This window comes from Telmatherina bonti, assembly GCF_933228915.1.
Source record: "Telmatherina bonti genome assembly, chromosome: 13".
In the NCBI taxonomy this organism is placed as follows: domain Eukaryota; kingdom Metazoa; phylum Chordata; class Actinopteri; order Atheriniformes; family Telmatherinidae; genus Telmatherina; species Telmatherina bonti.
The window spans coordinates 206,530-219,086 of NC_136611.1; the positions used below are offsets into that span (position 1 = coordinate 206,530).

Sequence of the window (12,557 nt, forward strand, 5' to 3'; positions counted from 1 at the left end):
AATGACGTCATTTTCTTCTCAGAGCCTCGAGAACAAGAAGAAAGTTCTGGCTTCTCGTGGAGGATGTGACAGGCTTTAATCCACAGTTGTGCAGAAAACACTCACCATCATCACTTTATCTACCAATGAAACATAATAGTTTTTTTTTTCATTATGATGCTGTCATTGCTTCTAAAGGTGCAATTCTTTGGTGAACAAGCACTTTCAAATCTGCTTTTTAAATAATTATGACTTTGTTTAGTTTAAATAAATAAACTAAAGTGGAAAAAGTACCTCCTCAGTTTTTCCAGGTTTGAACTCCACTTTCTTAGAGCTGGGGATATAATCAATTCCTGGGCTGGCTGAGGGAGGATCTGAAGGTCTGGTGGCACACCAAACTGATGTCAGAGAGGACAGGTCGCTGCCATGACGCAGCACTAGTATTTCAATTGTACCTGAATGGGAGAGATAAAAAAAAAGTATTTAAAAATGTTAGTTAAAGAAATATGGAAAGGAAGGTTTGTCTGATTTTAAAACACTTTTGTATCTCAAGGTGTTTTACACACTCAAAAAAATAAAATAAAATAAAAATAATAATAATAATAATAATAACCTCTATCACAAAATTAAATCAATTGTAAGAAATAAAGAGTTTTTGGGACCATCCTCTACAAATACCACCATCTTATTTTACTCCATGTTGAGAATTTGACAAGCTGTTCACAAACTACCTGGAGAAAACATTAAAAGAATGCACTACCACTATTAGACTTAGGTACAAAGTGTGTGTTGCTGGAAGTATTTATGCTAATGGAGCACAAATATGTGAAGCATATAGAGTCAATTATTGTCAACAAAAAGCTTTGTATGAGACCAATTTAAAACCTTTAGCAGGTAACACAAGCATATCATATAGCTATAGCATAAGTCCATCCACTTAACACAAGCCATGCAGACATGGACACAAGTGTTCAACTAAAAACCTTATCAGAATAAAAACCTTCAGTTAACAAAACTGAACTATGTTCAGCTTTTAAAAACCATAGAGGATGATCTCACACGCTGGAGCTCTCTACCCGTTTCTCTCATGGGCAGAGTTGCCACGATTAAAATGACGGTATTACCAAAAATCAATTACCTCTTCTCTATGATAACCTTTAAACTATCCCCTAAGTGGTTTAAGTCACTGGACTCTCACATTTCTAAATTTCTCTGGAAGAACAAACCACCACGTATTAGCTTAAAAACGCTAAACAAAATGAGAAGATCTGGGGGTTTGGACCGGCCCAGTTTCCATTACTACTACTTAGTCAACAGGTTACAGTACATCTCACAGTGGTACAAGTCTCTCCCATTAGATGAGCCATGGTTAGATCTTGAAGAAGCATTCTGTGGAAATCTACAAATCAAACTAATATAAAAAATGTACACATTGGTGTGCGAAGTGGATGAGACACTCTCTCTGCCAACCTTAAAATGGGAATTTATCCATTAACCTTAGTCAGACCTTCTGGTCACAGATATGTTTAAACACCTTTACAATGATTAAACATCCAAACTTACAACTTATACAATATAAAATTCTTCACAGAACACATTACAGAGGAGAGAGAATGTTCCAGATGGGTCTTGCATCATCTAACCTGTGTTCACAGTGCACAGATAACAGACCAGATGACTACATGCTGTATGGTCCTGTTCACCAGGACTTCTGCAGATAACAGACCAGATGACTACATGCTGTATGGTCCTGTTCACCAGGACTTCTGCAGATAACAGACCAGATGACTACATGCTGTATGGTCCTGTTCACCAGGACTTCTGCAGATAACAGACCAGATGACTACATGCTGTATGGTCCTGTTCACCAGGACTTCTGCAGATAACAGACCAGATGACTACATGCTGTATGGTCCTGTTCACCAGGACTTCTGCAGATAACAGACCAGATGACTACATGCTGTATGGTCCTGTTCACCAGGACTTCTGCAGATAACAGACCAGATGACCACATGCTGTATGATCCTGTTCACCAGGACTTCTGCAGATAACAGACCAGATGACCACATGCTGTATGGTCCTGTTCACCAGGACTTCTGCAGATAACAGACCAGATGACTACATGCTGTATGGTCCTGTTCACCAGGACTTCTGCAGATAACAGACCAGATGACCACATGCTGTATGATCCTGTTCACCAGGACTTCTGCAGATAACAGACCAGATGACTACATGCTGTATGGTCCTGTTCACCAGGACTTCTGCAGATAACAGACCAGATGACTACATGCTGTATGGTCCTGTTCACCAGGACTTCTGCAGATAACAGACCAGATGACCACATGCTGTATGGTCCTGTTCACCAGGACTTCTGCAGATAACAGACCAGATGACCACATGCTGTATGGTCCTGTTCACCAGGACTTCTGCAGATAACAGACCAGATGACCACATGCTGTATGATCCTGTTCACCAGGACTTCTGCAGATAACAGACCAGATGACCACATGCTGTATGGTCCTGTTCACCAGGACTTCTGCAGATAACAGACCAGATGACCACATGCTGTATGGTCCTGTTCACCAGGACTTCTGCAGATAACAGACCAGATGACTACATGCTGTATGGTCCTGTTCACCAGGACTTCTGCAGATAACAGACCAGATGACCACATGCTGTATGATCCTGTTCACCAGGACTTCTGCAGATAACAGACCAGATGACCACATGCTGTATGGTCCTGTTCACCAGGACTTCTGCAGATAACAGACCAGATGACTACATGCTGTATGGTCCTGTTCACCAGGACTTCTGCAGATAACAGACCAGATGACTACATGCTGTATGGTCCTGTTCACCAGGACTTCTGCAGATAACAGACCAGATGACTACATGCTGTATGGTCCTGTTCACCAGGACTTCTGCAGATAACAGACCAGATGACTACATGCTGTATGGTCCTGTTCACCAGGACTTCTGCAGATAACAGACCAGATGACTACATGCTGTATGATCCTGTTCACCAGGACTTCTGCAGATAACAGACCAGGTGACTATATGCTGTATGGTCCTGTTCACCAGGACTTCTGCAGATAACAGACCAGGTGACTATATGCTGTATGGTCCTGTTCACCAGGACTTCTGCAGATAACAGACCAGATGACTACATGCTGTATGGTCCTGTTCACCAGGACTTCTGCAGATAACAGACCAGATGACCACATGCTGTATGGTCCTGTTCACCAGGACTTCTGCAGATAACAGACCAGATGACTACATGCTGTATGGTCCTGTTCACCAGGACTTCTGCAGATAACAGACCAGATGACCACATGCTGTATGGTCCTGTTCACCAGGACTTCTGCAGATAACAGACCAGATGACCACATGCTGTATGGTCCTGTTCACCAGGACTTCTGCAGATAACAGACCAGATGACTACATGCTGTATGGTCCTGTTCACCAGGACTTCTGCAGATAACAGACCAGATGACCACATGCTGTATGATCCTGTTCACCAGGACTTCTGCAGATAACAGACCAGATGACCACATGCTGTATGGTCCTGTTCACCAGGACTTCTGCAGATAACAGACCAGATGACTACATGCTGTATGGTCCTGTTCACCAGGACTTCTGCAGATAACAGACCAGATGACTACATGCTGTATGGTCCTGTTCACCAGGACTTCTGCAGATAACAGACCAGATGACCACATGCTGTATGGTCCTGTTCACCAGGACTTCTGCAGATAACAGACCAGATGACTACATGCTGTATGGTCCTGTTCACCAGGACTTCTGCAGATAACAGACCAGATGACTACATGCTGTATGGTCCTGTTCACCAGGACTTCTGCAGATAACAGACCAGATGACTACATGCTGTATGGTCCTGTTCACCAGGACTTCTGCAGATAACAGACCAGATGACTACATGCTGTATGGTCCTGTTCACCAGGACTTCTGCAGATAACAGACCAGATGACTACATGCTGTATGGTCCTGTTCACCAGGACTTCTGCAGATAACAGACCAGATGACTACATGCTGTATGGTCCTGTTCACCAGTGCAGAACTTCTGGCTTGAGGTGTGCAGAGATTTATCAACATGGCTCAGATGTACAACCCCAGCTTCTGCCTCTCTCTGCATGCTTGCTCACTTTGGTGATATTAACATGGAAATTATCACTGCAGGTATCGTCCTGACTGCCTTGTGTATCGCAAAGAAAACTATTCTCATGAATTGGAAGAAAAAAAGGATTTAAGCATTATTCAGTTTAGAAACCTCCTTTCAGACCACATCAGTAATGAGACGATGTCTGCCTCCTCTAAACATCAGTTGGATGAATTTTGTTTTCTCTGGTCCCCTGTAATCAGCTTCATCACTTAGTGTGTGGGGGGGCGGGGGGGTGTGACCTCGTTGCACTCCGAGGTTGGGAGATGGGGGGGGGGGGGGGGGGGGGGGGGGGGGATCTCTGATGCCTGTGGGTCTGTGGTAGCCTCCTGGGTGGGGATCTTGGCTGCCTTGCTGCCGGGGTGGCTATGTCTCCTGTCCTGGGGGGGCTTGGGTGGGTCAGCGGTTGGAGTTGCCTCGCGGCGGCGGGGTGAGGTCGCTGGGAGGAGGGCACGTTGTGCTGGGTGGTGAGAAAGGCCATCAAGGTGGTCTTGATCACTGCACCCAGTATCTGCTCACCTCTCAGTTTTAATCACATTTAGTCACCACAACACAAAACACTGACAACTCATGGTCAAGTTTTGGGGGGGGGACATGCAGTGTACGGCGGTGTATCATGCAGTGTATCATGCCCCCATTTCCAGGGCCTTGCCGGAGGGGTTCAGGTGGGGGAAGGGGGTGCTGTCTGATAGACCTGGGCTCCCGGCTGGCTTGGCTGGGAGAGGGCGCTGCTGGCCCTGAGGGGGTGCTGGTCGGTTGCATCTGTAAGGGATTTGGGGGGCACTGGGGGTGGTGGGCTGTGGTCATGGGGGCCTTTGTGGAGGTCTGCCTGCCCTCTGTCCCCATGGGGCGTCGCACTCGGGGCATGTTGGGAGGGAGAGAGGAGAGTGACTGTGAGTGAACGGGTGAAGTTGTAAATGGAAGGTGAGAGGTATGTGTGTGTGTGTGTGTGTTTGGGGGTGGGGTGGTAGGGTAAGGGGAGAAATAATGGAGAAATAATTCAGGTAAGTGGGTGGGCAATGGGATGCAGATGAGGATGGATGGGGTATGGGAAGGGGCGTGTTAGGGGGCACACAATGAGATGGATGCATGTGTGATGTAGTGTGTATAAGGAATATGAGGCCGAATGGAAGGGGGGTTAGGGAATGTGTATGTGTGTAGAGTGGAGTATGTGATGGGGTGTGTGTGGGTGTATAGAGGGGGGGCAGAAGAGCAGGGGAGTGTGAGATGGAGTGTCTGTTAGCGACAGGATAGATAGTGTGTGTGTGGGAAGGGAGTGTGTGTGCACGTTTGTGAGTGTGTGTGTGTGTGTGTGGGAGGGGTGAAAGGGCCTTGGTGCCTGGGGGGCACGGCCTGGCTGCCATTCAGTGGCGGTCTGGGTGTCCTGGCTCTCTATTGGCGTGGGCTGTACCTTCTGCCTGCGGGGGGGGGGGTTGCCTTCGGGCTCCTGGGGCCCTGGGGCCCTGGGGCCCGCACTCGGTCTGCCCTTGGTGGCCGGTTCCCAGCGGAGCCGGGCTTTGCCAGTCCAGGCCTGCTGGGGCCTGTTCCTCATGACCATGGGGGGCTCTGCTGGGGCCCCCCCTCTGCCACCTCCTGGGTGGATGCATGGCTGGCTCCGGAGCGGGGTGGTTGGGATCTGTGCTTGGGAACGGCCGCCAGCTGCTCGAGCCTCGGGGTTCTCCGGGCCTTCCTCTTGGGGTCACATTGTGTGGGTTAGGGGCCACATTGTGTGGGTTAGGGGCCACATTGGCATGATCTCTCTTCTCTGAACACGTTCCACTCTGTATGTTCTGCATGTGACACAGTCACTGAGTCGCCTGCAGGTTTATTTACTAACAACGGCTGGTTTTCTTCCTGTGTGTCTGATCTAGCTTGTGAGTTCTGGGTTTTCCTGATAGTTGATGGCTTCGTCCTCCCGCAGGGGGAACATGACTCCAGTGTGTATAGGTGTATGGATGTGTGTATATATAAGTGGGTGTGTATGTGTGCTTATATACACGCAAATGTATGTAGGTTGTTCTCTTTCTCAATCTTTTTTTTTTTTTTCTCCTTTCTCTTTTTCTCTGTACGAGGTGTTTTCTGTTTTCTCTTCTTTTTTATTCTCTTTCTGTCCCTCTTCTGTCCTCTCCAGTCCGGTCCAGCAGTACAAACTTTGTAATACAAACAAATATGCAAAATAAATAGAAAAATAAACTTAAAATCCAGAATATCAAGGGGAGCATTGTATCTATGATGCTTCCCTTGGCAAAGTAAATTTGCCCAGCAGAATACAGCATCCAGAAAATCCATTTTGCCTGCTTAAATGCTGGACAAGACAAAAAAGAATAAAAACCTTCATGTAAACCAGTTGGAAGATTGCAAACCAATCACACTGAATCAGATCAATATTTCAGTCTTTTTAAGAGAGGTGGGTTGTGACAACTGTTCTAATCAATATGTATTAAAATGCATATTCCAAACACTAATTAAAAAAATATCATGCCTGTCATGTTAGTTACACATCAACATAAAGTACTTTGTTATGTTGCACATATTGCACTGTTTGCTTTACTCAGTATAATCTATATAGAAGTTAAATTGAGTGGGAGACCAAAACAGAACTTAAATGTATGTGATACAAATATGTTGCCTGAGATAAGAAAAGAATTCAAAACTACAAATGGAGGAAATAACTACAAGCATTAAATACACACAGGCAGATATATAAGTAATTTATATCAGAAATCATTAGTGCATCTTCTACTCCATTTTCCTAAAAGTCAGACAATGGGCTGGTATGTGATGCATGCAAATAAACATTATTGCAATAACTTTCCAGCTAATTTAAACATAAGTCTTTTCTGAAAGGGCATGACCAGAGCTTTAAAACAAAGAAAGAGTGAAGAAAATGTGACCTTGTGTTGCAAAGTCAGAGGTTTGGGTCAATTTCAAAGTGGTCTTATTATGTGGATTTGGGGGAAAGTGCATCACATGTGATACTTTTGTCTGATTGACGCAAAGATCCAACCTGATCAGAATTTAATGCTGAAATATTTTAGGCATGGTTAGTTCTGGTCAGAAAGGTATTTTTCTAATCCTGATAAACTTGTTTTTTAACTTGGATGTACCTGGGTTTCACCTCCCCCGTCACAGACAAAGGCCTCCTAATGGGCCTATGATGGGGGAGGCGTAACCAAGGTGCATCACAATGCCAGAATTCTGTATAAAATGACCTGCTTCTTCATGCCTTGATCATTGTTTGCTGAGACACAGAGAGGACGCTGCTGGAAGACACTGCTGGACCCTGAACTTCTATCAACTTCTTGCAATGGCTGAGGAAAACAAGTAAGTCAGACCTCTGCTGCTATTTGCCATATTTTATTGTTAAAGATGTTTTCAGTCCTACCTCTGGAAAACAGTAGTTTTCTGTACCTGAACAATGCGCTTTATCTTTGTGTTACAGGCAAGATCGTACATATGATCGCCGTGTGGTCTACTGCCTCAGGTGCTCAAAACCCACTGAGATCATTGCAACCCACCTCTCCAGGGTTTGCATGAAAAACAGCACCCCAGAGGAACGCCAACAGGAGCTAGTCAAGGCAAAAGAGTCCACCAAAATCTGGACGCGTGATGGTAGGCTGTGGGACTACGCAGACATCTGCCGCCTGTTTCCCCACGGTCTCTGTAGGCGGTCATTGGTCAAGGAGCTGAAAAGAAGAGGCTTTTTCGTGCTCAACTGCCCCCTGGACTTTGACCTGGAAGAGGAGGACACAAGAGAAGCTGTTGCTGCCCGTCCTCCTGCCTCTGCTGAGGAGCCTCCTGCCTCTGCAGAGGAGCCTACTACCTCTGCTGCTCCACTTCCCACAGTTAAAGAGAGGGATTCTGGAAGCAGCCAGGCAGATGAAGAGGAGGACAGCCCCTCCAGTGACCCCACATGGCAACAGTGAGTCTTTTAACTTCCACACAGAAATGACTGAATCAGTGGTCTCCTTTTGTGAACTTGTATGAACTAAAGTTCTCTCTGCTTTCTCAGGTCAACTCCTCATTTCTCCACAACCGTAAGGATGAGGATGCAGGAGGAAAACCTGTACTCCAAGTTTCCACCTGAGACCACGGAGCTGGAGAAATTTAAAGCCCATTTGGAATCTGTGCTACAGATTCCAGACTGCAAACAGGAAGTAGGTGTTTGTTTTGGTTTTTCCTTTCTTGCAGCCCAGACTGGTTTCTGCTGCTCTCTCTGCATGTTCATTTCAATATGAATGGAGGCCTCACTGAGTCACTGAATGCAGCCTGATGATGTTTTTATCTGACTGTGGTTCACAGGTTGACAATGTGTCCAGGATGCTGCGCTTCATGCAGCCCACAGGGAACCAGGTGAAGCTGGATTTTCTAAAGAGCACAGCACTTCTGGCCGAGTATTTTAATGCTCTGAAGAGGGTGGGTCAGTCTGCAGCCACCCAGATAAATTACGTTAAGAGCATGATCAAGTTCGTCAAATACCTGCGGCTGGAATATGGAGCATCCGACCCTGCGATGGTGCACATGTGCACCCATTACCTCGATTTCTTGGCTGTCCTTAGAAAACCATTTTCTAAGACACACAGCAAGGACCTTTGCAGTAAAAGGTGAGCATTTATCATTCCTAGTCCTTCCTTCTCCGTCTGCTGTTTTTAAAAGTTGGATAACAACTCAGCTTCTCCTTCTCACTGCTGTTCTGGTGCATCTTGTCTTTCAGGCACGACTACTTTGTTGGGCCAAAGACGTCAGCCTACGACTGCCAAAAAGTCCTCCGAGAGGCCAAGAAGGACGCACTGGGAGTTTATGGATGCCTCCTGAACGGTGACCCAGTCACAGATGAGGAGAAGACCCGTTACCGCTACTACTGTGAGGCCATCCTTCTCCTCGGTCATTTCCAGAGGCCAGGAGCGGTGGAGGGACTGACAGTAAGTACTTTTCCAGGCCAGGTTTTTCTCAGCATGCAGTGGACACCTTAAAACATTCCGACCATTAATGTGTTCATGGTTGTTTCTCAGGTCACAGAATGGCTCCAGAAGCTGGAGTGCAATGGGCGGGTCGTTGTGGCTGTGAAGTCCCACAAGACAGCCAACAGGCAGGTGGCTCCATTTACCTTGACCCAGGAGGAAGCTGCTGTAAGTGACATCACTGTCCACAAATATGGACCAGAATTCATGTCCATTTCCTCCCTTTTCATTCATTTCTTCTACTCTTTGTCTCTGCAGATCATCGAGCAGTACTACCTCTCGGTCCGTTCGGATGCTCTCAGGAACTTGACCGACGACGATGGTGAGGGGCACAACCGACTTTTTTTCTGGCTAGCAATGGCAGACCAGTTAAAAGTGCCACCAATGACCTCCGGCGCCTGCACGAACAGTGAGTTGACACATCTAAATGCACTTCTTCCTGGCATGAGATGCATAAAGTTGGAGCAATTTGAGTAGATGAACTGAAGATATTTCAATTTCTCTTTCATTACAGCTACAAGCTGCCAAACGTCACCAGCCAGGAGATCCGCCGTGCCATTGAAACAGAGGCAAACGCTGTGCTGACGGACGAGCAGAAGACGGGCTTGGCATATTATCTGGCTCACACAGATAAGGTGGCTAAAGACCACTATAGGATGCGGGAGCCAGAGAGTATCTCTAACATCGCCAACTTGGTCAATCTCTTTACACACAGGTAAATAAGGTGAAACATCTAGTATCTCCCAGCTGCTTAATGTTCAGTTTTTCACTCAAGTCTCTTCGTTCTACAGTTCTGATGACTCGGGAGATGACCAGCTTCGTCTTGCCACCAAAAGAGGAAGAGAAAGGGAGGAACTGTCATTTGACAAGTTCCAGGAACAGTTCCCGGTGACGATGGATGGGAACCCACCAAACAAAGTGAGGAGAACTGCAGCTGGCTTCGCTCCTGACAGATTTCTATATGACAAGTGGAGAGCTGTTCAGTTCAAGATGAGGGAGAAACATCTTCTCAGTAAGTGTCGAGACACCTCTTGTCAGATATCGGTGATGAGTAACTACACTTTTTGAACAAGAATTAATCCCAATCAATCTGGTCTATGTTACAGCTAAATGGTCCCGGCGCCCTCTGACCATCCAGAGCATCACAGCCACAATAGACAAAGAGAAGTGGCATTCAAATTGCGCTTCTGCCCAGGCCATCTTCGACAAATGGAGCCCCCCAAAGCAAGAAGATGTGGAGAACAGCTGCTGCTCTCTGCCTCGGCCACTACCTGGTCAGTCATGTTGGAGTACACTCCTGACCGGTGGCCGTAGAGGCAGGTCCAGTATGAACACAGGTACCCATAGAACAGGTACCTGTCTTCATTGGTTAGCCCTGTCTCCATCTGTTCTGAGGAGGAGACAGGAGGGGGAGGGGTGGGAGAAGAAAAGTCAGCGTGGAGGTGCAGTGAGAGACGCGCCCCATCAACTGTGTGCGCGTTTGGACGAGAAACTCATTAAGGATGGGGATCCTGGCCCGAGCGACCTCAATGCAGGTCCGCAGGTCGTCCCGGCTCGGCAGCTTGGCAACTTTTTTTCTTTTAACCAACAGCTGGTGCACCACCACCTGCACCTTAAAGTTTTTAAGGCACGACTTCAGCTCCCACTGCAGGTCTGAAAGCTGAGTCTTGGTCAGCTGGCTGGTTCGGGGAGGGCTCTCCATCAAGTACCCAGCAAAACTGTGCACATTTTTCATATAAAATGCAGCAGTGGTGACTTCCATCTTGCTGCGGAGCAGCGATTTGGCCCAACTAGTAGATGAAAGGAAGGGGGAAAAAAAAAAAAAAAAAAATGACTGGCAGCCACAGAATGTGGCCATACAAGTGAAAACTCACCCTCTGACGCGACCAATGTCATCCAAGAACAGCCAGTCCCTGGCGTGCCCATGGATCATGTAGAGCAGGAACGTCCGGATCATGCTCACCTTGGACATGGCGTTCCCGATCATTTTGGTGGTGGGGTTTATGCCCGTGAGGAAATCTTGATAGTGATGGAGGTACTCCTCTGCAAGACAAGAACAAAGTGAAATCATGTCTTTCCTGGTACTCTTCTGCAATCCAAGTATTGATGGAAAAGCATCCTTACCCATGCAGGGCGTGAAAGAAATTCTCCTCATCCGGTTCCCCCTCCCGGTGCCCTCGCTCCAGGGGGAAAATTTGGAGGGGGAGATGGGACTTCTCCCCGCCTTCGACCTCCTCTTAGCCAGCTGCGTCTTCGGACGCGCTGACTCAGGCCCTGGTGTGGCTGAGGTGCTGGTGGAGGGCCCCGGGGTCTCATCCTCACTGATCTGGAAGGAACACAAGTCAGTAGATACGCATTGTCCCATCCAGAATATGCCCTCCCATCTGTACGCCTTCACAATCTGCAAAACACCAGCTTACCTGGGCCTGCACCGCAGCTGCTGCGGCCGGCGGCTTCCTGCAGGCTTGGTTAAGGGAGGCTCGCAGCGCCTTGATCTGGTCAATCAGATTATCCCTCTCCCTCCTCAGCCGCTCTATCTCCTGCCTGCTCTGCCTGCGGTGGTTGAGGCACTCAACATTGGCGCAGGACAGAGGCGGCGATGGTGGAGGAGGGAGGAAGGACATGTCCTCGGCCTGCTCCTCCTCATCCAGGTCGAGGGTGCATGTGACCGACGGGGTGGGGTTGCTGGCCCTCAGGGCTGCCAGACAGCTTTGGAGTAGCGGGCCTTGTTCAACATCTCAGTCCGCTTGGACACGTTGAGCTCTGGGTGATTTGCAGACAGGTGCCGGTCCAGGCGAGCCTGTTTGTAGCCACACCCAGGAACCGGGCATCTCGACTGGCGAATATTTATTCGTCCTGTTGCCAGGCTGCAAAAGATCTTCCTTTTGGTAACATTGGTCACCAAATGCGTTTGTTTTAGGTGCTTTGGCAGGTTGCTGTACGCCCGGTGGCACAAAGGACACGTGCTTGACTGAAAGGGAAAAAGCACACATTGAGCAACCTTTACATTCCCCATTTTGTTGGAAAACGTAAGCCTTGCTCTTTCAGAAACTGCTGGAATTATTCTTTTAGGTGAAGGAATCGCGGAGTTGCACGTGAGGAGCTGTCCAGTGCTGAGCGCCTCGTGCGCTCGAGCGGCGGGAAAAAAAACTAGCCCAATTTACTGAATTTCCACGGTCTGTCCTGGTCAAACCTTAATGCTCCCCATTCTTTTGGAAAAAAAGAAGCCTTGCACTTTCAGAAACTGTTGGAATTATTCTTTTAGGCCAAGGAATCGCAGAGTTAAGGTGAAATGAAGTTGCGTGTACAAAGCGCATTTAGAGACATTTAATCTTTAAAGCCCCTGTGCGTTCTCTCCCATTACAAAAGAAAAAAAAAAAAAACTTTTACACATGATAAACTTTAAAAAAAAAAAAAAAAAGGTCTGAAAATCAAAGAGA

The 12,557-nt window shown here is 47.3% G+C and overlaps 1 protein-coding gene across 1 annotated transcript in view; it reads right to left on the reverse strand.

Moving 5' to 3' along the window:
- Window positions 1-4,963, reverse strand: part of LOC306764127 (extracellular matrix organizing protein FRAS1-like) — a gene marked incomplete at its 5' end in the record, with an annotated part of 32,591 nt that extends 27,628 nt beyond the window's left edge. The window contains 2 exons of the mRNA XM_079251168.1: window positions 274-434; window positions 4,762-4,963. Of these exons, the coding sequence (XP_079107294.1) occupies window positions 274-434; window positions 4,762-4,963 (363 nt within the window). The remainder of the gene's footprint in view (window positions 1-273; window positions 435-4,761) is intronic.
- Window positions 4,964-12,557: the final 7,594 nt, after the last annotated feature.